This window comes from Pholis gunnellus (assembly GCF_910591455.1).
Source record: "Pholis gunnellus genome assembly, chromosome: 18".
Taxonomy (NCBI): domain Eukaryota; kingdom Metazoa; phylum Chordata; class Actinopteri; order Perciformes; family Pholidae; genus Pholis; species Pholis gunnellus.
In genome coordinates this window covers 21,251,623-21,274,820 of record NC_136545.1, presented here as the reverse complement: position 1 = coordinate 21,274,820, position 23,198 = coordinate 21,251,623, and the positions used below count along the sequence as shown (strand labels likewise).

The following is a 23,198-nucleotide window of genomic DNA, read 5'->3' as shown; positions in this document are numbered from 1 at the left end:
ATTGTGTATAAGTACTTGGTTATGTTTATTGTGTATAAGTACTTGGTTATGTTTATTGTGTATAAGTACTTGGTTATGTTTAGAGTGTATAAGTACTTGGTCATGTTTATTGTGTATAAGTACTTGGTTATGTTTATTGTGTATAAGTACTTGGTTATGTTTAGAGTGTATAAGTACTTGGTTATGTTTAGAGTGTATAAGTACTTGGTTATTATTATTGTGTATAAGTACTTGGTTATGTTTATTGTGTATAAGTACTTGGTTATGTTTAGAGTGTATAAGTACTTGGTTATGTTTATTGTGTATAAGTACTTGGTTATGTTTAAGTATTAGTATCATCGTCTCCTCACAAAGAAAACAATCAGAACATCTGGATCTTTGCTTCCATGATTTTCTCTGAATCTGAATCACAGCGACGCCCACGGACGCATTGGAGAGCTGGAACGTCCCACCAGCCCCTCAGCCCCTGAACCCACCGCGCCTCATCTCAACCCACACGGCCTCTCGTCTCGTCTCCATGACAACCGGCTCTGAACTCTGTTCATCAAAACATTTGATGTCATAGAAATGTGTCATTTACAGAGAAACGAACTGTAACATTATAAAAGCATAAACTAACTCTTTAATGAACTCTTTACAGCAACAAGGACCTTCATGTGCTGCAGCACGTCACAGGATGAAGACCATGGATGCTGACTGAAAGGTCCTCAGACCATTAGTAGAACTAAAGGTTACTTTGTTGACACGGTTGAACTTTTATGTCTAATGTAGCTTTCAAACTTAAAACTCGATTTCTCCTCCTCTGTGTCTGTACTTCCTGCCTCTCATCAGGTCGAGGAGGCACCACCTTTTCCCAGCATGCACTGCTTCACAACATAAAACATATTCCTGTGCCTTGAAACTACCTGAAGAGCTGAGAAGAGGAACCGCTGAGAAACGACATGCTCACGATACACCAGTACAGAAACCAGTCAGACAAAAACCAGTTAGAGACAACGAGGACAGAGGCAACGAGGACAGAGGTAACGAGGACAGACAGGTAACGAGGACAGAGGTAACGAGGACAGACAGGTAACGAGGACAGAGGTAACGAGGACAGAGGTAACGAGGACAGACAGGTAGAATATGGAGCTCGTAGTAAAATCCGACGTGTTTACAAAGTGGCCTCATTTGAAAGAAGCAGAAGACAGGAAGTGGTTTTAGGTTTCTGGTTTCTGGTTTCATGTTCATGTGACGGAGAGGAAGAAGAGAAACAAATGAGATCTCTGACATGGACGAAGATGTAAAAGATATAAAATAGTTACAATTATACAATTACATACAAATACAATATTATTCTCTTGTAGCTCTGTTTTTGGAACAGGTAGAGAACATGGTACCTGAATAAGTAGTACACAAAGTACCTGAACAGGTAGAGAACAGAGTACCTGAACAGGTAGTGAACAGAGTACCTGAATAAGTAGTACACAGAGTACCTTAACAGGTAGTGAACAGAGTACCTGAACAGGTAGTGAACAGAGTACCTGAACAGGTAGAGAACAGAGTACCTGAACAGGTAGAGAACAGAGTACCTGAACAGGTAGTGAACAGAGTACCTGAACAGGTAGTGAACAGAGTACCTGAATAAGTAGTACACAGAGTACCTTAACAGGTAGTGAACAGAGTACCTGAACAGGTAGTGAACAGAGTACCTGAACAGGTAGAGAACAGAGTACCTGAACAGGTAGTGAACAGAGTACCTGAGCAGGTAGAGAACAGAGTACCTGAACAGGTAGAGAACAGAGTACCTGAACAGGTAGTGAACAGAGTACCTGAACAGGTAGAGAACAGAGTACCTGAACAGGTAGTGAACAGAGTACCTGAACAGGTAGAGAACAGAGTACCTGAACAGGTAGTGAACAGAGTACCTGAGCAGGTAGTGAACAGAGTACCTGAACAGGTAGAGAACAGAGTACCTGAACAGGTAGAGAACAGAGTACCTGAACGGGTAAATATGGTGCACTTTAAAGTAAATAAGGAGTTTTCAGACACAGTTTTAGTCTTGACTAAATGTTCGTTGGGGTGACTGGGGTAAGTGGAGAGCAGGGCTGTCCTTCAATCAGAGGGTCGGTGGTTCGATCCCCGGCTCCGCTAGTCGCATGTTGATGTGTCCTTGAGCAAAGCACTTCACCCCAGAATGTCTCCCGTAGCTGAGCCCACGGAGTGAGAGAATCTGAATTATAAGTTGCTTTGGATAAAAACGACTGTGATGTCATGTTTAGTCTCCATCTTTGTTGTGCACCGTTACCACGGTTATAAACTACCGTTTGACTGAAGACTTTCTGTTTGTTTCTTCTTCAGCTCTGATGAAGTTAACTCTTCTTCTTCTTCTTCTTCTTCTTCTTCTTCTTCTTCTTCTTCTTCTTCTTCTTCTTCTTCTTCTTCTTCTTCTTCTTCTTCTTCTTCAGAACCTGCTGTTTGCTGAACAGAGTTGTTTTCTGATTTACATCCTGTGAGCAAAGAAGTCAACTACCCTCCCTCCTCCCTCCTTCCTCTCGCCACTCCTTCTTCCTCTCTCCTCGCCGGCTGACGAGAAACAGCCGTCAGCTGTTGAGCGTGAGTTGTGAGTTCATGTGTGCAGCAGTGAGGAGGTTCTGAGGTTCTGAGGCTCTGAGGAGATGCTGCTGTGCTGCTGGATCGCTGCTCTGCTGCTGCTGCTGCTGCCGGCTGTGAGTCGGACTGAGAGCGGAGACGGAGACGATGGTGAGAAGATCCTCAAATCACAACTATGTATCTGAGATTATTGCAGTGAAAACCTGATTTATGGTTCATCTCAGAGCTCACTGAGTTGATTTTAAATCACTTCTTAAAACACATTTTAGCAGACTTTTCTGTTTTATTTCTGTTTTACTTTCATTTGTTGATTTTACTAAATGATTTTACAATTTTAACAAACAACAATTATTTATTTATTTATTTTATCGACTGAGCTTTCTGTTATTATTTCTTTTTCAACGTTTTTAAAGGTGATATATAAATAAAGCTATTATTATTATTATTATTATTATTTATAATATATATATATATATATATATATATATATATATTTCATGACAAACATCTGTTCTCACATGAGATCACAACACTTCACTATTTTACTAAACATTTATCTTCTGGAAAAGAAATGAGAGCAAAATAAGATAACATATATAAATAAAAACTAGAACCTTTATTCTTTATTCTTTAAAATAACGTTTCTAAATGTTATAACATGTTTCAGCAGCCGACTCTTTGAGCATCGTCCATATTATATCAATATAATGATGATATAATATCAAAATGTTTTTAAATAAACAAAGAAAATACACTCCTTATTGATTATGATCCTTTAGTGCAGCTATGTTCTCATGTTTATTGATGCACAATATTCACTGTTATTGATCTTTATCATGTTGCATTATGAGTCAGAACTGAAGAACGGTGTTGAGTTTATAGACGTTAATGATGTCATAGATACAGATTCATTCTTTAATATTCACATCGACCGTTTCTCTTCAGATTATCATCATCAGGGTTTTAATTATCAGCTAAACATTAACATGTTGATCGATAAAGTTATTACAGTTCATCCTGAACGATGAAGCTCGTTTCATCATAGTTTGAGTTTAGTGCTCAAACCATCAGTCCAGTGACAGAACACTTCATATTTCCTTCCTCTGCAGCCATTCAGATTTGTATTCATTTTAAAGTTAATATTTTGGGTTTTGTCGGACTAAACAAACACAGACAGACACATGGGAGCTGTTTCTGTCTGCTGTGCCTTTATATTTCTCCATTCAGTCCAAAATGCAGCTTTGTCTTTAAACTGGAAGCACAACATTGATTACTTTAAAGTCAGAACAAACCTCTAAACTCTATGAATCACTTCTGAAGCTCTGAATGTGTCTGAATATGAATGTGTGTTTATGAATCTCTGAGCTCTGAGCCGTTCAGCCCTCATGAAGAAGCTCCTCTCAGTAGAATCAGTTAACGTGGATCTACTGTCAATAAACGTGAATCAATGGTTAACGTGGATCTACTGTCATTAAACGTGAATCAATGGTTAACGTGGATCTACTGTCATTAAACGTGAATCAATGGTTAACGTGGATCTACTGTCAATAAACGTGAATCAATGGTTAACGTTGATCTACTGTCATTAAATGTGAATCAATGGTTAACGTGGATCTACTGTCATTAAACGTGAATGAATAGTTAACGTAGATCTACTGTCATTAAACGTGAATCAATGGTTAACGTGGATCTACTGTCACTAAACGTGAATCAATGGTTAATGTGGATCTACTGTCATTAAACGTGAATCAATGGTTAACGTGGATCTACTGTCATTAAACGTGAATCAATGGTTAACGTGGATCTACTGTCATTAAACGTGAATCAATGGTTAACGTGGATCTACTGTCACTAAACGTGAATCAATGGTTAACGTGGATCTACTGTCATTAAACGTGAATCAATGGTTAACGTGGATCTACTGTCATTAAACGTGAATCAATGGTTAACGTGGATCTACTGTCACTAAACGTGAATCAATGGTTAACGTAGATCTACTGTCATTAAACGTGAATCAATGGTTAACGTGGATCTACTGTCATTAAACGTGAATCAATGGTTAACGTGGATCTACTGTCATTAAACGTGAATCAATGGTTAACGTAGATCTACTGTCATCTTTTCCTCTCAGAGCCCAGAATCAGCTGCTCCTCTCACATCCTTTTAACAGGAAGCAGTCTGACCTGTAAACTAGTGGGAGGCAGGAACGACCACGAGGATGATGAAGATGACGAGGGTGATGAAGATGACAGCGTCGGGAACATGACAGTGTGGTAAAAACACGTTATGATTTATTCAGTGAATGACGTGTCGCCGGCCCTGAGAGGAGCTTCAGCTCTGCTCTTCTGTTCTCAGCTTCTTCGACTACAGTCAGAATAAAACCGTGTGTTTGGAGGCGTTCGGGGACACCGTGAGCTCCGAAGATCTGAACCCTGTGTGTCCTTTTGATGTGACCGTCCACCTGAAGAGAGGAGGCCGGATTACAACCACCGTCGACCTGAAGAAAATAGGTGAATCTGAGTTCACTCTCATGTTTTTACAAACCTCAGACAGAGTTTCTTCTATTCACTTAAAGTTACTTTCCTCTTGTGGTGCTTCTGTCGCCCCCTGTGGAATAAAGCTGTAGTGTCTCTGAGCACCAGAGTCTCTTTAGAAAACCTCTCATGTTACTGCAGCAGGTCTGACAGTCTGCCCCTCTCAGTCCTGGTTCTGGTTCTCCCGGGCCTCCCTTCCCTCCAGCGGGTCCAGTAATACGTCCTGGGTCTCCAGCAGAGAGGAGAAGCTCTGCTCCTGGAGGAGGAGGAGGAGGAGGAGGAGGAGGAGGAGACACTGCTGCTGCTGGGAGCTGAGCTCTCCTCCTCCCTCTGGAGCTCCGGGCCTGTCCACGGTGGACCGGTCTCATTATGGTCTCAGTCTCTAGTTTCAAGTCTTCTTCAATACAGCATGATGTTCATTTAGTAAATGATGGTCCATTTAGAGTCACACAGACCATAAAGCAGGGGATGCTTTAGGGGCGGGGCTACACAGTGATTGACAGTCTACGTCCCGCCTTCTCAGTCCAGATATGGTCACTTCCTGTTTTAGTTCCTAAAATGGTCCAGATTTGAATTTGAAAGTGACATTTATCATGTGAAGTGATGATATCAGTGTTGTCTCTGTGCAGTTCAGCCCAGAAGTCCTCAGGTGAAGAACGTGACCTTCGATCCGGACTCTCATCAGGTCGTGATCCGCCTTCAGACTCCGTACCTCAACGAGTACATTAGAGTAGACAACCAACTCTTCCAGCTGCTCATCTGGACGGCCGGCAGCACGATAGTAAGTTGTTGTTATCGTTCTACCGTTGGCGACGTTCTTCGCTGACTGACTTGTTTCTCGTGTTTGACCACAGACTCAAAACGTGTCGTCAGACACTCTGAAGATCGACATGGAGCACCTCCGAAAACACACCGAGTACCACGTGAAGGCACGATCGATCCCTGTGAACGGCCTGCAGGGTTACTGGAGCAAGTGGAGCAACACGTCCACATTCATTACTCCGGCTGGTGAGAAGCAGTCGAAACACGTTCTGCTGCTTTAAAACACTGAAGAGAATAAAGACCGTATTTAACTTTCATCCTCTCTGTTGTTTCCAGAAGAAGAAGAAGAAGAAGACCAGAAACAGACGGACGAAAGACGGGAGACAAACAAACTGATTGTGTGTCTCATCGTTTTGGTGGTGGTGCCTTTAAGTGTTGTTTTCTTCTGCAAAAACAAGTACGGCGTCTCTGCTTCCTCGTCACAAAATCAGTGTTTAAAGACGCGTGTCATATATTTATGTTTTCTGTTTCCTTCACAGAATATTTACGTACATGTGGCCGAGCATCCCGCACCCCAAACACACACTGGTGCAGATCTGCAAGACGAATAAAGTGAGTCATGTTTACAATGTTTACTGAGGTAATAAATCAAGAGAGAAGTAGAGTCATTTTCTCATAGACTTCTATACAACCAGAGGAGTCGCCCCCTGGTGGATACTAGAGAGAATGCAGCTTTAACACATGAAGCTTTGGCTTCACTTTAAAGAACCGGAGGATGACTGCTGGCCTTAACCAACTGAACTTTATGGTGCATAATAAGAGATTAGGAGCATATCCACTGCCTCTCAACAGCTCTCAACATGGCGACGGCTGAGCCGGCATCTAGCAGCTAGCGGTGCTAACAGAGCTAACAGTGCAAACAACAGCAACAGAGCTAAGAGAGTTCAGGTCTGGACCACGATAAATATGATTTTGTTTCTCTGTTTTCAGGGCCTCCTGTTGAACTTCAAGCCTGAGGAGTTCAGCGCTCTCAAAGTGGAGAAAACAGAGAAGCCGTCGTGTGAGGAAGCTGAGCCTCCGATCGCCGCTGAAGCTGCTGCTGACGACATCCAGTCGAATCCGTCCTGCTCCACCCAGAGCTCCGACGGCTCCAGGAGCACCACCAGCGTCAGCACAGAGGAGCTGGAGCTCTCCGCCCTGCTGAGCAGGAGCTTCTCCTCCTCCGGAGAGGACGGCCTCCGGAGCATCGGCCCGTCCCCCGTCGAGGACCTCCGGCTCGGGGAGAGACCTCTCACACCTCAGCCCGAATGCAGCAGTGGAGGAAACGAGGCCGAGGCTTACGTCACCATGTCCAGTTTCTATCAGATCAAGTAGGTGAGGAGGAGGAACGGTGATGGACGGACACGTTTATTTCACTTATCAAACCAACCCTTCAGAAGGCTCTGAATCTGAGGTCACGGCCTCACATGAAGTCCTGAGATAAATCTCATGTCAGTCCGTCCTCCACCACCAGAACTCTCTCAACATCTACGGGATGGATTCCATGAAGGTTCTCACACACTTCAACTTTGTCCAGAGGTTCAGACTGACATGTCCTCTGTCCTACATTACGTAAACAATATTTTTATTTGGACGGATTGTAATGAAATTTGGTTCCAGCGTGCATGAAGTCCAGTCAACTCTCCATGACTTCCTCTGAGGCCACCAGCAGGTCAAAGTTCACTTCAATCACCACTCCTTCATTCTGTAACTCCAGAACGTCGAGGGACTTTTTATAGACGGACTCTTTTCAAAGTAAATAACTTTTATTACGTCGGAGGATTTTGACTTGAGACCAGAATGTAACATGTAGCAGAATGTGGGCTGATGAGCCGGAGGATTTGAAATGTAGCTTTTTGTGTGTTTTTGTGGCCTTTGATGCCATAATATGATTATATCAGGTATATTTGCATCATATCTCATACATCGTACACTGACATACCTCCTCATGTGTTGCTGGAGGAACCTTAGGAGACCAAACCAGCGTTTCTGCATGTTTTACTTTACAATCACAGAAAACAATCTTCCAGGAAGCCCATTGGTTAAAGGGTCAGTTCATGTTTTAGCTGTTCGCTGCAGTGAAAAATATATTTCAAGCAAGTCGCAATGAAATACATGGATTCAGTTGGCTGCCTGGTCACGGACAGGATGCTTTGGATTCATTCAGACGGGTGACAAATGAAGGTTAATCTACGTCAGCAGTGAGTTAGTAAAATGTTCCCTTAAGATCGATCCTCTCAGCCTTCAACCTCCTAAAAGACCTCCGACAACCTCCTGAAGAACCACTGAACAAATCCCTAGAATCTCCTCAATGACCATGACAACACCTAACAAACCACAAAAAACACCTGAAGGACAAGTAGAACCTCCTAAATAACCACTAGAACAACGTAGAACCTACCCGTAGAACAACCCCCTGAAGGACTTCTAGAACCTGCTCCATGTGAGACTAAAGTCCACCGTTGACCTGGACAGTCTGGGTAGTGTGTAGAGCGTTCAGTGTGTTTCTCTTTCACTTGTCACCTGTCGGTATCACGGTTTGTGCTGAAACATACATGAACACCGGTGAGGTCCTTCAGAGGAAAGCTGCTCGTATCTGCACGACTGAAGCTGTTGTAGTTGTTCATCAACAGGCTCCTCCTCCTGTCCTAAAGCATAAAACATATCTCACACAACCGACACCTCACGCTTCATTTTCTCCCAAATCTGTAATAATTCAACTGCTAAATATACTGTATATCCTACATGGGATCGTGGGATTGTACCGATGTCTTTTATTTAAACAAAGCCTGTATTGTTGCACAATAAAGTAGAAGAGTTATGAAATCTTACTGCTGCCTATTGTTCACCTACAACACAACATGTTTCCCTGTTCTACATGTATATTCAGATCATATTCAACTGATAAAAACAAAAAATGATGAAAGTCATTCTACAAAACAATAATTTAGAGCAATGATTACAGCTGGTAGAGAAGATGGACTCAACTGAACACAATCATGATGTGAATTATTAACAGTTGATGGAGTTCACGTCCTCTGACTCGATCACAGCTTCCAGGCGTTTCTCATCATCAGAATGAAGTAGACGTCTCTGTCAATGGAGGCGCTGACTCCACAGTAATAGTTGATGAACTCCTCTTTGGTCACCTGTTGATGACGAACATGACGAAGAACACAGTGTGAGTCAGTAGAGTTTCACTAAAGTCAGCTGCTTTCCATCCAAAAGAGCCCAAAGTCATTGTATTCATGTCAACGTATTCAACGTCCTGAGACTTTGACAAAGACGTAACAAGTTAAATAGTTTGTTTAACTTCTTACAGAAACAGTAGAAAAGTGATAAACATACGAAACTAGAAATAGAAAAACAAAAGTCTCTCAGTGAGGACACAGCGAGTGAGTCTGAGTCCAGAACCTGAACATCAAAAAGGATGATTTTGGTTTGATTGAGATTCAACCTGCTGACAGAAACTCAGACTGTGGTTCTACTGAGCTCTACTGAGCTCTACTCTACTGAGCTCTACTCTACTCTACTGAGCTCTACTAAACTCTACTCTACTATACTGAGCTCTACTCTACTCTACTAAACTCTACTCTACTATACTGAGCTCTACTGAGCTCTACTGAGCTCTACTCTACTCTACTGAGCTCTACTCTACTATACTGAGCCCTACTGAGCTCTACTCTACTCTACTGAGCTCTACTGAGCTCTACTGAGCTCTGCTCTACTATACTGAGCTCTACTCTACTCTACTGAGCTCTACTGAGCTCTACTGAGCTCTGCTCTACTATACTGAGCTCTACTCTACTGAGCTCTGCTCTACTCTACTGAGCTCTACTGAGCTCTGCTCTACTATACTGAGCTCTACTCTACTGAGCTCTACTGAGCTCTACTGAGCTCTGCTCTACTATACTGAGCTCTACTCTACTATACTGAGCTCTACTCTACTCTACTGAGCTCTACTCTACTATACTGAGCCCTACTGAGCTCTACTCTACTCTACTGAGCTCTACTGAGCTCTACTGAGCTCTGCTCTACTATACTGAGCTCTACTCTACTCTACTGAGCTCTACTCTACTCTACTGAGCTCTACTGAGCTCTACTGAGCTCTGCTCTACTATACTGAGCTCTACTCTACTGAGCTCTGCTCTACTCTACTGAGCTCTACTGAGCTCTGCTCTACTATACTGAGCTCTACTCTACTATACTGAGCTCTACTCTACTATACTGAGTTCTACTGCTCTACTCTACTCTGAGCTCTGTATCTCGTTTGGTTCTTTAAGTACATTTATCACTTTGCTTTGATAAAGGGCTTTTTCTCTCTGTGCTACTTTTCATAGTAATCAACCATAAAATACACTCTGCAGAACATTTCCAGATTAAATAGAAAACACCATGAAGTGGAAACTCCTCCCTCCCCCTCCTCCTCCCTCCTCCTCCCTCCTCCTCCCTCCTCCTCCCTCCTCCTCCCGTACGGGGAGCTCTTTACCAGAATGACGCTAAAGTCACAGTTTCCAGGCGTCTGTATCGAGCATAATACTTCATAAACTCCTCCTGGAGAAGAAACGTTTCTAGAATAATTTGACTTGTTTCAGGGCCAGAGAAACCTCTCACTGTGTTCAGAAGCTCTTCACTCTGAAGTCACCTTTCCATCTTTGTCATACGGAGAGTCAAAGTTGTCCAGGAACGTCCTGAAGACCTGGTCCTCTGTCCACTCCCCGTTCTGATACTTGGGGTGGTACTTGGCGTTATAAACGCCCCGCAGGTCTTCGATGGTGATCACGCCGTCGCCCGTCTTATCCAGCTTCCGAAAAGCCTCCATGACCACCTCCGTTCTGGCTTTAGACATCTGCGGCTGCAGATAACAGATCAGGAGGTTCAGAAACGTGAAACGCTCGTCAGCTGCACAGCAACCATTTAGCATCGTTACCCTCAGAGTTATGAGAAACTCGTCGAAGTCGATGGTCCCGTTCCTGTCGCGGTCAAAGTGCTGAAACAGGGCTGTGGCTTCTGGTTTCTCGATCAGGACCCCGTAGTCGCTCAGACCCTTCAGGAACTCTTTCAGGTCCAAGGAGCGGTTCTCGTTGTCGTCCATTATCTTGAAGGTTCTGAGGAACACGAACACTGAGTCAGTGTGAAGACTTTCAGAGCTTTGGCATCAGTTAAAGTACACAGTTCAGTCAAAAGTACCTCAAGGGAAAGTACTGATTAGAAAGTAAACGTAAAGGTAGAAGTACTCATCTGTGAGTGTTACTTTACTTCTTATTCTGTTTGGTTTGAACTCTTGTTACATTAACACGTGAGCTCAAATATATGATTTCATGTATTTTAAATGCTCATTACAAGGTTTTAAAGTCTTCATCTGCACAACAGCCACTGACTCTAAAGTCTGAGGTTGAAGTGCAACGCTTCAGTAAATGTTGCTCTGCAGCAGAAGAGCTGACGGTGTCTGTAGGCGATGAGGAGAATCTACAGCGAGTAAGAACCACACGATCTGCAACAAGAAACCAAAACGCATCAAAACATCCTGCAGCGTAGCACGATGTTCACGTACCACAGGAAGACAACAACCTCAGAGCTAAACTGAAAGCGTAACAATCCTCACAGAGCAACGATGTGCGTCAAGGCCGGGCCTCAGAAAGCTTCGTGTGGCCATGAGAGGCTTCATAAAAGTCTTATTATAGCACGATGTAAACACGTCATAGAGGTTAGATATCCTGAATATTTTAATGACGACACACTTGAACACATTTTATAATGTACAGGTACAATAGAGGAGCTCACCGGCCCAGGCCTTTGATCCCAGACGAGCCTCTGGACAGACACTGGAGTCTGAGTCTCTCCACCGGGTCACAGCACTCCGTCAGCTCTCGCTTGGCCTTCATCGACATCTCTCGGTCGTGTCTGGACGTCCCGGCCATCACTCCTCAAACACAACACGTCTGTTATTCAAAGAGCCCAACTCTGAGTGCAGAGAACAAGTGAACATCAAAGTGTTTCACTGCTGAACGTATCTCATCATTCACATTAATGATTCATAAGTCTGTTTAAAGCCGTTCAGACAACAGAGAAACGTGTGTAATAATTAATAATGAGCTTTTATTAGCTGAGGATCAGAATGTTTCATTACTTTTCTACATTAATCTGACATCTTTAGTAATTTAACAGATGAATTAATAAAGTATTTAATCAACTAATAAACGATGATGTATTATTATAGATTATAAGAAGTTATTAAAATGAGCTCCACCTTCACCAGCTGCTGCATTAAAGTGAATACATCAAAATATAATAATTATATAATATAATATAATATGATAATATATAATAATAATATAATAATAATACAATAATATAATATAATACAATATAATATAATACAATAATATAATAAAATAATATAGTAAAATAATAATATAATATAATAATATAATATAATAAAATAATATAATAATATAATACAATAACATAATGTAATATTATATAATATAATAATAATATAATACAATACAATAATATAATAAAATAATAATATAATATAATATAATAATAATATAATATAATAATATAATAATATAATACAATAATATAATGTAATATTATATAATATAATATAATAATAAAATATATTACAATAATATAATAAAATAATAATATAATATAATAATAATATAATAATACAATAAAATAATAATATAATAATATAATAATATAATACAATAATATAATGTAATATAATATAATAATAATATAATATAATACAATAATATAATAATAATATAATAATATAATACAATAATATAATGTAATATAATATAATAATAATATAATATAATACAACAATATAATACAATAATATAATATAATATAATAATATAATAATATAATACAATAATACAAAATAATAAAATAATAATATAATACAATATAATAATAATATAATAAAATAATATAATAATATAATATAATAATATAATGTAATATAATATAATAATAATATAATATAATACAATAATATAATACAATAATATAATAATAATATAATAAAATAATATAATACAATAATATAATGTAATGTAATATAATATAATACAATAATAATATAATATTTCTGAGCATGAGTATTTTTATTTGTGGTACTTTAAGTTTCTTTACATATTAATACTTTTATATTTGTATTCAAGTCAAATTGTTCATGACGTTTACTTCTTATTTTAAATGCAGTAGTATTTCTACAGTTGATGTATTAGTACTTTTACTGAAGTAAAATAATCTGAATACTTCTTTTACTGGTTTTACTTTTGTTCAGTGATGTTTTTAATGTAGTACTTTTATAAAAGAGTACTTTTGTTACGTCATGTTTAGAAGCTCGTGAGAGCCGGAAGTAGGCTTGCTGACGGGCTCGTGCCAGAGGAACGTTAACAGGTGATCATAGTTGTGATTATCATCAGTTAAACTTTATTTCTGTCAATAACATCAAAGACTCACCGACACTTCGACGTTTCTCTCTTCAGCTGTAAACAGACGATCCTAGTTACCATGGAGATCTAGTGTCCTCTGCTGTGATTGGCTGTTCAGTCTCCGTGCGTTTTAATGAGCTGACGTCAGCGTTGATTTCACGAACACGGTCCGTTAAAGTTCAGTTTAAATGAACACATAAATACTGCTAAAAGTACTACTAAAGGTCCTGTAGACGGTGGGTTTTACTCGGTTAGAATACTTGTAATATTAAAACAGTATTTCATTCACTATCTTCACAACCGGAAGTGCTGAAAAACTGAAAAGATTCAAATGTTTGTTAGCTCCTCTTCCGGTGGCTGTTTCAAAATAAAAGCCTACCACAATCCTTCAAAAAGCTTTTATTTAGTTTTACAGTGAAACACACAGGAAGTGATGTGTATCAGTAAAGGGGATCAATGATGACGTGTTCAGCAAACATCCGTTCATGTGTTGGAAAATAAAACTACTTCCGCTTTTTAACTCTTTTACATCCAAACTTTAAACGTTTCTGTTTTTCACTTCTTCAATTACAACTATTCATTTAATAACTCGTGTTTTCCTCTATTTAATTTATCCTTTAAAATCATATTCCTCTGTAATTCTATCACCTTTTGTTTGTCTTTGTTTCTTCTGTTAAACACGTTGAATCTTGTTTAAATAAATGTCAAATGATATCTGGACCATTAAAGTCATTTTATTAACAACATGAAGTCCTTTAAATGTGAGTCATTCTAATAGAATACATACTAAGTAGAGAATGTGTGTTTGTCTATTGTTGATCTGTTTATTGTTAATGTGTGTTGACTCGTTATTGGGTGAAGTCTCGCGCCTTCACTGCCCTCTAGTGGTCACAGTCACGAGCTACACGGCTGCGTTTCTCAGGGAGTGATGACAACGAGCCGAGTGTTGATGTTCATCTAGTTCATGTTCAACAGGTTTCATGAGTTCTTGTTTCCTGAAAGTTATACAACCAGAGAAACACTCAGAGGTCAGACTTCTGTTCAAACTGTAGACTTTCTCTGGAGAAGCAGCTTTTATTCAGCTTTTACTTCTATTTTATTTTGTTTTACTTTCTCAATATTCTATTCATGTGAGTCTGTCAATATTGTTTTTAAAATATATCTATGATTATTTCCTTGTTGCTCAAGTTGAAATAAAGGAAGTCACATGACTTCAGAGAATGAGGTGAACAGATATTGAAGTAGTTCTTTGTTTCTTAAGTTTCTAATCATTTGAGATGAAACATCTTCATTGTTTCCCTCAGAGGCAATTCAGCTCTTACATCAGACAATAAGGACACATGAATAGAGATAAGAAATGAATAATAACTAGTAAATAAACTATTAATAGTCTCTGAGACTGTTCCAGTGAAATCATGTGACCTCAGAGCGTCCAGCCTCTCTCTATATAAACCCTCTGCTCTATTTCCTCCTCCTCTTCATCAGAGACCAACAGCTCAGGTAAGAACACTCTGACACACCAATGATGAAATACTCTCACTGTATGAAGTAACTCTCGTGGTTTAAAGAATATTAATGAGCACGTTCATCACAAAGTCAATGAAATATAATCTTGTTGTGAAAGAAAAAAGATGAAATGAAGACGTTTATTGTGACGAGGAGGAATGTGAAACGACTAAATGACTAAATAAATAAGATGACGTATTAATCTAAACGTGTTCATTTGATGCACAACTAAATGTTAGAAGAAGGTGAAGAAAAGTCTTTAGATTGGAAGTAAAACTTTACAACATGATCAATGATCCTACGCTATAATTATAGCAACTTATAGAATAAACATTGTGATGCAACTATGAACTATGTTACGTTATATAAGACATGACGACAGCATTTCTCATGAAGAGGTTATGAAAGAAGATCTAAAGAATGATAAGAATCCAGGGTGTGGTGGTAAATCTTGTTTTGCTTGTTGACATAAAGAAGTTTAATAAATGAATCACAATCTCACAGAACCGGAATCTTCCATCATAATCAACCACCAGGGGGCCTTAGAGATGCTAACAATGGTCGTGGCACAAAAGAAATCCGACTATCAATCAAATAAATGTTTCTATAACTCTCACACAACTTGCAGGATTAGTTTCATGATGTTCAACCACATTCTGAACCCACCAGCACCAATCATGTGCATCGGCCTCCTCACTGATTCAGAAGGAAAGTTAAACAAACTGAGTTGACTTAGCTTAGCTTAGCTTAGCTTAGCTTAGCTTTGTGAAGCTCAAACCAGCTGCTGCTGCCGGCAGCTTTGATTTCTGCAGTTTATCTGCTTCGTTCTGTGGCGAGAACAAAAGAGGTCAGAAGCAGTTTTTATTTGTGTTTAATCGATACTCTCAATACTAGCTCTACATATCTCTAATAGTGCTGAACAATACATATTAGTAGCTGATCGACATATTATAATCATTGACTCCACACTTTTCCTGAGATTTGCCTCCCAGATTCATCCTTCAATAAAGTTGATGAAGGGTTATTCAAAAGCTTCTGGTCTCAATTTCAACTTTCAAAAATGTGATTTATTTACATCGCAAAAACTCAACAAAGTTTTATTTTTTCTAATTAATGGAAATAAATAAATGTGGTCGTTTGAATTTATTTTCTAAACTTCACAACGCTAAACATTCAAAATGAATTGACTCAGAAAAACTATTGAAAAACCATCATCTTATGAATTCTATTACAAATTATACATTTTCTGTGTCAGCCCTAACTATAAACCTGAACCAGACCTAACTATAAACCTGAGCCAGCCCTAGCTATAAACCTGAACCAGACCTAACTATAAACCTGAGCCAGCCCTAACTATAAACCTGAACCAGCCCTAAATATATCTATCTTATGTGAAAACGTCTATTTAGAGATAAACTGTTGTATTGTTTCCTCTCAAGAAGATATTTGGCCGAAACAGTTATTGTGGTTGTGAACACCTCTGATTACATTGAAGTTGTAATGCGAGTATAATACTGAGTTAGCTTAGCACAAAGTCATGTCCCCCCTAATATATGCAGTACAGTAGACAGGAGCTGTGACTGACTGACTTGTTTCTCTTTCATCCTAAAGTTCTCCATCCTTAAACTCCTGTGAAGCAGTTACCATGGCAACGTGAGTATCACTATCATTTCTATAACATCACAGTAAAGAAGAGGATGATGTTGGGATCTGGAAGCAGCGTGTTTGGTTATCAGCAAATATGAAAAACTAAATTATTAACGTCAATAGAATTATTAATGTCCATAAGATTATTAACAATCATCAATAATAACGGGGCACCACCCTGAGAACAATAACCAATAACCAAACTATAAACTAAGACTCATAACTAGTGTTCACTCACAATGTCAACAGTCTGAGTGCTAATACACATTCAGAGTGAAAGTGAAGGTTTAAGGTCAGCAACAGAACACATATCAACTATTATCACAATACATGCACAAAGTAATCACAGACAGCTGCTCTTTAAAATATAACAGACTTTATTAAGTTCAATAATAATGATCTAATCAACTAATATCTAAAACCAACAACAACAACTATACAATTACGAGCTCTATCTAAAATCAACAGACATCTATGGTGAAAGTGTGTGTGTGTGTGTGGGGGGGGGGGGGGGGGGGGAGAAACTACTCAGACAATGGCAGAATGTAATCTAGAACGTGACCACGACACATGGAACTACTAACAATATGGCGGACAATAGATAGGACTATCAAAATGGCGGGGGCAGCACCACGCCACGCAAAACTACAAGATGACGAGTAGAGACCGCGTGTCCACAGTGTCTGAGATAGTTAGCTAAACCGGTATGTGTGTATGACTGTGTGTGTGTATGTTAATTAAGCAAATAAAGAAAAAAAGAAGAAGAAACCAAACCAAACAAAAGAATCCTCAAAACAAAGCAGATCCTCTCCGTCGCAGTAAAATACTGAAACCGTGACTCTACCACACAGACACTAGACTGATGAACTTCAGTCCGGCCAGCCATGATTCTGGTTGTTTACTGATGAAGCCACAATTACCAACTTCACTCGTGGTGAATGATCTATCACAGGACTGTTACGGCCGTATGGATACACAATCATTTCTACACAGCACTAACGGAACTCTGCAGTACGTGAGCAAACACAAAAACACGTTATAACAATACAGTAATTTAAACAAAACACAACAAGGTAATAAACACATTACGACCTATCTATGCCCAGACACCAAGCCTCTTACTGTGAGATGACTTCGTCTAAACCTGATCCAGCCCTAACTATAAACCTGAGCCAGTCCTAACTATAAACCTGAGCCAGCCCTAACTATAAACCTGAACCAGTCCTAACTATAAACCTTTTGTCTGACCAATTAGGGCTTTGTAGGTGAGGAGAAGGATTTTAAAGTATCTATATTTTACAGGGAGCCAGTGCAGAGACCCTAACACAGGAGTAATGTGGTCTCTTTTCTTAGTTTTGAGATTTAAGAGATTTAATAGAGCAGCCTGATTTACTGGAATTGCAGTAAACTAGTCTAGATGCCACAAACGCATGAACTATTTTTTCTGCATCCCTTTGAGACAGGATGTGCCTGATTTTTTAATTGTTAAGTAGGTGATAAAAGGCAGTCCTTTCAATTTGTTTTATCTGTGAGTTAAAGACAAATCCTGATCAAAGATCACTCAGAGATTCTTTCCGGTGCTGCTGGATGCAGATCAATGCCATCTAGAGAAACGATATCATTAGATCATTGATGTCGGAGGTCTTCTGGTTCAGTAGAATAACTTCAAGTTTGTCTGAGTTTAACATCAAGAAGCTGCAGGTCATCCAGGTTTTTATGTCCTTAATGGATGCTTGAAGTTTAGTGAGCTGGTTGGTTTCATCTGGTTTGATCGATAGATACATTTGGGTATCATCTGCATAACGATGAAAGTTTTTGGAATGTTTCCTGATAATATTGCTAAACTGAAGCAGATCAATAGAACTGGTCCAAGCACAGAACTTTAATTGATTCATCTGTTGTCCACGGCTGATTTATTCAGAATGAAGAGTTTCTCCTTCAGATTGTTAAAAATATTATTAAAATGTTCTGCATGTTAATGCAGGAGATGTCAGATTACAGATGTTCATTAATCATGTCCATCGACCTACTTTCAAAGTGATTTTGCATTTTTTACGTGTTTGTTTTATTCTTGAAATGTATTCGTGTTAATGCTGCGGTATCATATTTTATTACACTATGAGAACATTTACAACATGAGAGAAGAATTAAGACTGAAAACTTGTTGAATTGATTATAAAAACAGCTTCACAAAAACATTTTTCTTGTCGATTAAAATCTTGTTAATTCGAAACATTTATACATTTTTAATCAAATGTTAGAAGCACACAGGTAGAAGTTGTGAGTGATCAGCTGGCAGAAGAGCTTAAGAGTCAAATCAAATTAGATCTTTTGTGAGCTAATTATTTCCTTTGGCACTGATATTATTTTTCTCATTGGTTGTTATCTGTTGATGCTGCTGATAGTTTTGAATGATGACCTAATATCAGATGGTGTGTAATGGTCAGCTTGTAGATTGTAGTTTGTATTCAGACCACAGCAATTTAATTTATGTTAGTAGCTTTTGAACTAATGTCTTCATTTTTCTACAGGAACAAGAACACTTCATCTAAATATGACTTCATCACCTGCAAAGAACTGATCCATGAAGGATCTCCTAATGTCTACCAGCTGAAACCAACCAAACAGAACATTGAATCTCTGACAAGAATGACTCTTGGTGAAAAGAATCCAAACAACAAAAACAAAACCATCCTGCTCGTTGGTGAAACAGGAGCCGGAAAATCTACTCTGATCAACGCTCTGGTCAACTTCACCATGGGAGTGAAGTGGGAGCACAATGTCTGGTTTAAGATCGTAGAGGAAGAGGAGAAAGACCAATCAGAGACTCAGACGTCAGATGTGATCGTGTACGAGATGTTTGGATTTGAAGATCAAACTCTGCCGTACTCTCTGACCATCATCGACACTCCTGGATACGGAAACACTGAAGGGACTGAAAAAGATGCAATAATCAGTCAAAGACTGTTTGACTTGTTCCGCTCAAAGGATGGAATTCATGAGATCGATGTGGTGGGTCTGGTGATGAAAGCAGCAGAATGGCGACTTTGTGACCGATTGTCATACGTATTTAATTCAGTGATGTCTCTGTTTGGAAAAGACGTGGAGAAGAACATTGTCATCCTCATCACACACTCATCTGCAGGGAAACCTAGAAATGCTCTGAAAGCCCTCAAGGCTGCAAACATCAAATGTGCCAGAAATGAAAAGAACGAGCCTGTTCACTTCCTGTTTGATAACTGCCAGTACCAAGACAGGACAGAAGACGTAGAAGACCTTGAATATTCATATAAAAAAGCTACGAGAGGAATGAGTGAGTTCACAGACTTTCTGGAAGAAGCTGCACCTCAAAATCTGGAGAAAACCGTGAAAGTTCTGAATGAACGGATTAGACTGGCAGCCTGCATCCAAAACCTGCAAGAGAGAGTTGAATTCATTAAACTCAAACAGAATGAAATCCAGCAGATTAAGGAAGGTCTGAAGAAACATGAACAAGAGATGAAGAATAATGAAGAGTTCACTGTAGAAGTTGATGAGTCCTACAAAGATATTGAACCTATAGAAGGTGGAAGGTGGGGGTTGGTGTTTTTTGAAGGAGCTGTCTGCTGCACAGTCTGTGAGGAGACCTGTCACTATCCATGCACAGTGGCCCACACTCCCTCATCATGTGAGGTCATGAGTAATGGCCGCTGCACTGTGTGTACCAACAAGTGCCCTGTAGCAGCCCACGTTAAAGAAACCTGGAGGTTTGTGACCAAGACAAGGAAAGTTCAGAAAACTCTTCAAGATGTGAAAGACAAATATGAAAAGAATAAAGGAAAGACTGAGGAGAAGATGAGCCTTCTGAAAAGTCTTCAAGAAGAGATGGAAGACCTTGAAGAAAAGAAAACACCCTTGCTGTATGACGCCTACGAGCACGTCATCAGACTGGAGAAGATCGCCTTAAATGTTGTTTCAGTGTCCACTTACGTCCATCTGGACTTCCTGATTGAAGAGATGAAGAAGAAAAAGGACACAGAGAAGGTCCAGAAGCTGGAAGAGACGAGAAGAAGTCAGAAAGATGAAGGATTTCTGGGAGGGGTTCAGTACTTGTATCCTGCATTATTCAAAGGAAAGTAAACTGACGAGAGTCACTGAGGTCTGGACTGACGATGCATCAGACCGGCACACACTGGTTCTTTAGATGATCCTTTAGATGTTAATGACATTGAACGTGTGTTTGTAAGTTTGAAGTTAATTTGCATTTATCTCTCGTTAAACAAACATTTGTTTTATTCTCCCGTCTGATCATTATTGTGACTCTGCTGAACCTGAGCGTTCGTGATACTTTAATGGATGAAGGTTGATCTCCTCACAGCCTCAGTCTCCTCCGTCCAACACAGAGACTAAATATCTCTCATCAAGACTTCCTTTGATTGAATCACCAGGTGTGGTGAAGATAAGAGTCTGTAGATAACCAACAGTTGGATGCTGCGATGCTGTATGACTGTACTGCAGCAGCCTCCAACTCAAGCTAGCTACGCTAAGCTAAGCTAAGCTAAGCTAAGTAGTCACAGTCACATCATTCAGTAATTACACACTGACAGGATGTTCATTATATATTATATTCACGTATTGCATGTGCCTCATAGCGTTATGAATGTACTCGGTTTGTTTAAAGTAGAAGTTTGAAGACTTGTTTCAACTTCCTGTTTATGCTGTTTCCTCCTAAAAGGGGCGTGGTCATGAGAGCATGTCAGGTGATCTGGATTCAGCTGCACATCACTGCAGTAATGAGAAGTTAAACTACTGGAGGTCAGAGAGATCTGTGTGTTACTTTACTATAAATATCAATGTGATCAGCTGCTGCTGTGTGTCGTTAATCTTTAGTTTATAAAACTCAGATATTAAACTATATGGTCTGTATTTGTGAAGGATTGTGTGAACATGATGTCTTGTAGTCACCAGGTGTGAGTAGTGCTGGTGATCAGTTTAAAGTGTGTTTGATCAAACAGTGCAGTCATCAACAATCTGCAGAAACGTTCATTATTCTTTCATTCTGTTGTTCATGTGTTTGGTGTGTATTGTACATCAGTGCGTCTTTGTCTGGTTTGATGTCCGTTTTATGAGTCAAATGAAACGTGACTTTATGATTTAAACTTGTAACTGAGATAACATGAGTCATCTCCACATGAAACCATCTTCTGTGAATCATGAAATCTCTGCTTCATTAAAGTATCTTCAAGAGTCTTCAGTTGTTCTTCTTTCTACCAAACGTTCTTCAACAAACACGTTGATTTGTTACAATAAAGAGTTTCTTTAGCAGCTAGAGACTCAATGCAGATACAGATTTAAACACTAGAACTCACATTTAAATGAGCCTCATGAAGGAAATGTGCTATTCTGTGAGATCCAGCTTGTAGCCGCTAGATGGAAGCAGAACTACAAGAGTGTCTTTAGTGAGGTGAGGATCCTGAAGAGGAGCTGAGAGGACAGATGTTTGCTGAGTAACAAACTGAATCATCCGTCTAAGAACACGTTCCTGCTCAAAGACAGTTCAGGTATTTACAAGCTGCTGGGATTTAACTCTGAACCCATAATGAGTCATTCTGTTGATATCAGCTGATAGATGAGTTATGGAGGATCATTGCATTCTCACAATGAATCAACGTTTAAATGACTTGAATCTGTGTCGGGAGACGAGTGTCAGGAGATCTTCATTTACATTTAAACACGTTCACAGTGTGGTGCTAGTGCTCTGACTCCAGTAACGGAGCTGAACACTTTCTACACTGCTTTAACCAAACTTATGTGAAGTGGTATTTTCAATGCAGCACAGCATTTACATAGTATTTCATGTTGTAGTGTTGCTGCTAAAGGATCAGACTAGTCCTGGTTCTGGTCTCTACTGAAGGTCCTGTAGACGCTGGGTTGTATTCGGTAAGAGTACTTGTAATATTAAAACAGTATTTCAAAATGGTTCCAAATGTGCCGATAAAAAATAAATAAAATAAAAGAACTGTTATGCTGAAATGAGATGAAAGTGTAAATAAAAAAGAAGACAAAGAAGTGACCTTTAAAGGACAAACCTGTGTTTCTCTTCATTAGTTATTAAACTTCTCATTATTATGTTAATGAAGTATAATGATGTGTTTAGAGCTCGTGTTAGAAGTTAAACATCATAATTCATCTCTAATATCTGTTTTATATTCATGTGTAAACATCTCCTTCAAACTACTGGATTTATTCAAGTTTATCAGCAAAACTACATTTTACAGACGACATGTGAACACATCATGATGACGTCATAATGTAGCTTCAGTCAATACTCATGTTCACTGAGCAGAGCCTGAAGGCATCATGATGTCACTGAATGAACCTCGTTGGTTAGCCGTTAGCGGTGCTGCTAACGTTACTAGCTCTCCTCTGATTGGTTGTTTATAATGAAACATGATCAGAGATCAGAGACTAGAAACACAAGTTCTACTGAATATTGATAATAATTAAACTTTATTGACACCGTGATGGTTAACGGTACTCCACTAAAGTGAAACACAGGTCTGGCCCTTTAAGAGCGTTAGCATGTAGCATTAGCTCCTCTGTGGATTAGATCCTGCTGGCGGGTTCAGCTGAGCTTCAGCTCCTTTAACTCAAGTCTGACCTGAGATCAGTGTAAATA

The 23,198-nt window shown here is 39.3% G+C and overlaps 3 protein-coding genes across 6 annotated transcripts; 2 read left to right on the top strand and 1 right to left on the bottom strand.

Moving 5' to 3' along the window:
• Nucleotides 1–2,603: 2,603 nt before the first annotated feature.
• il7r (interleukin 7 receptor) lies at nt 2,604–8,758 on the top strand. Of its 2 annotated transcripts, none has more exons than XM_079178645.1 (8): nt 2,604–2,742; nt 4,724–4,865; nt 4,948–5,102; nt 5,756–5,907; nt 5,981–6,134; nt 6,225–6,345; nt 6,428–6,500; nt 6,879–8,758. In XM_079178645.1, exons 1-8 carry the CDS (start codon nt 2,658–2,660, stop codon nt 7,260–7,262), a joined length of 1,266 nt encoding a protein of 421 aa, XP_079034771.1. In that variant the 5' UTR covers nt 2,604–2,657; the 3' UTR covers nt 7,263–8,758. The 2 variants fall into 2 exon arrangements, with proteins under 2 accessions (XP_079034771.1, XP_079034772.1); XM_079178646.1 differs by having other exon boundaries at nt 2,636–2,742; nt 4,763–4,865.
• capslb (calcyphosine-like b) lies at nt 7,849–13,504 on the bottom strand. Of its 2 annotated transcripts, none has more exons than XM_079178648.1 (5): nt 13,416–13,504; nt 11,712–11,850; nt 10,858–11,035; nt 10,573–10,782; nt 7,849–9,076 (listed from the first exon to the last, which is right to left on the bottom strand). In XM_079178648.1, exons 2-5 carry the CDS (start codon nt 11,846–11,848, stop codon nt 8,975–8,977), a joined length of 627 nt encoding a protein of 208 aa, XP_079034774.1. In that variant the 5' UTR covers nt 11,849–11,850; nt 13,416–13,504; the 3' UTR covers nt 7,849–8,974. The 2 variants fall into 2 exon arrangements, with proteins under 2 accessions (XP_079034774.1, XP_079034775.1); XM_079178649.1 differs by having other exon boundaries at nt 11,712–11,891; nt 13,416–13,434.
• Nucleotides 13,505–14,871: 1,367 nt separating this feature from the next.
• Nucleotides 14,872–21,761, top strand: LOC306710252 (uncharacterized protein). 2 transcript variants are annotated; one of them, XM_079178675.1, is made up of 3 exons: nt 14,872–14,887; nt 16,505–16,550; nt 19,079–21,761. In XM_079178675.1, the coding sequence occupies exon 3, from the start codon at nt 19,190–19,192 to the stop codon at nt 20,657–20,659; it is 1,470 nt and encodes a 489-aa protein (XP_079034801.1). In that variant the 5' UTR covers nt 14,872–14,887; nt 16,505–16,550; nt 19,079–19,189; the 3' UTR covers nt 20,660–21,761. The 2 variants fall into 2 exon arrangements, with proteins under 2 accessions (XP_079034801.1, XP_079034800.1); XM_079178674.1 differs by having other exon boundaries at nt 14,875–14,887; nt 16,505–16,546; nt 19,072–21,761.
• Nucleotides 21,762–23,198: the final 1,437 nt, after the last annotated feature.

What these genes read in the sequence shown, in the direction of transcription:
- il7r (XM_079178645.1), top strand. Translation starts at nt 2,658, where the DNA reads ATGCTGCTGTGCTGCTGGATCGCTGCTCTGCTGCTGCTGCTGCTGCCG. An exon ending in GAGCGGAGACGGAGACGATG is followed by an intron (nt 2,743 to 4,723) that starts GTGAGAAGATCC and finishes TTTTCCTCTCAG; the next exon opens with AGCCCAGAATCAGCTGCTCC. An exon ending in GTCGGGAACATGACAGTGTG is followed by an intron (nt 4,866 to 4,947) that starts GTAAAAACACGT and finishes TTCTGTTCTCAG; the next exon opens with CTTCTTCGACTACAGTCAGA.
- capslb (XM_079178648.1), bottom strand. Translation starts at nt 11,848, where the DNA reads ATGGCCGGGACGTCCAGACACGACCGAGAGATGTCGATGAAGGCCAAG. An exon ending in GGGATCAAAGGCCTGGGCCG is followed by an intron (nt 11,036 to 11,711) that starts GTGAGCTCCTCT and finishes CGTGTTCCTCAG; the next exon opens with AACCTTCAAGATAATGGACG. An exon ending in CGTATGACAAAGATGGAAAG is followed by an intron (nt 9,077 to 10,572) that starts GTGACTTCAGAG and finishes CGTCATCAACAG; the next exon opens with GTGACCAAAGAGGAGTTCAT.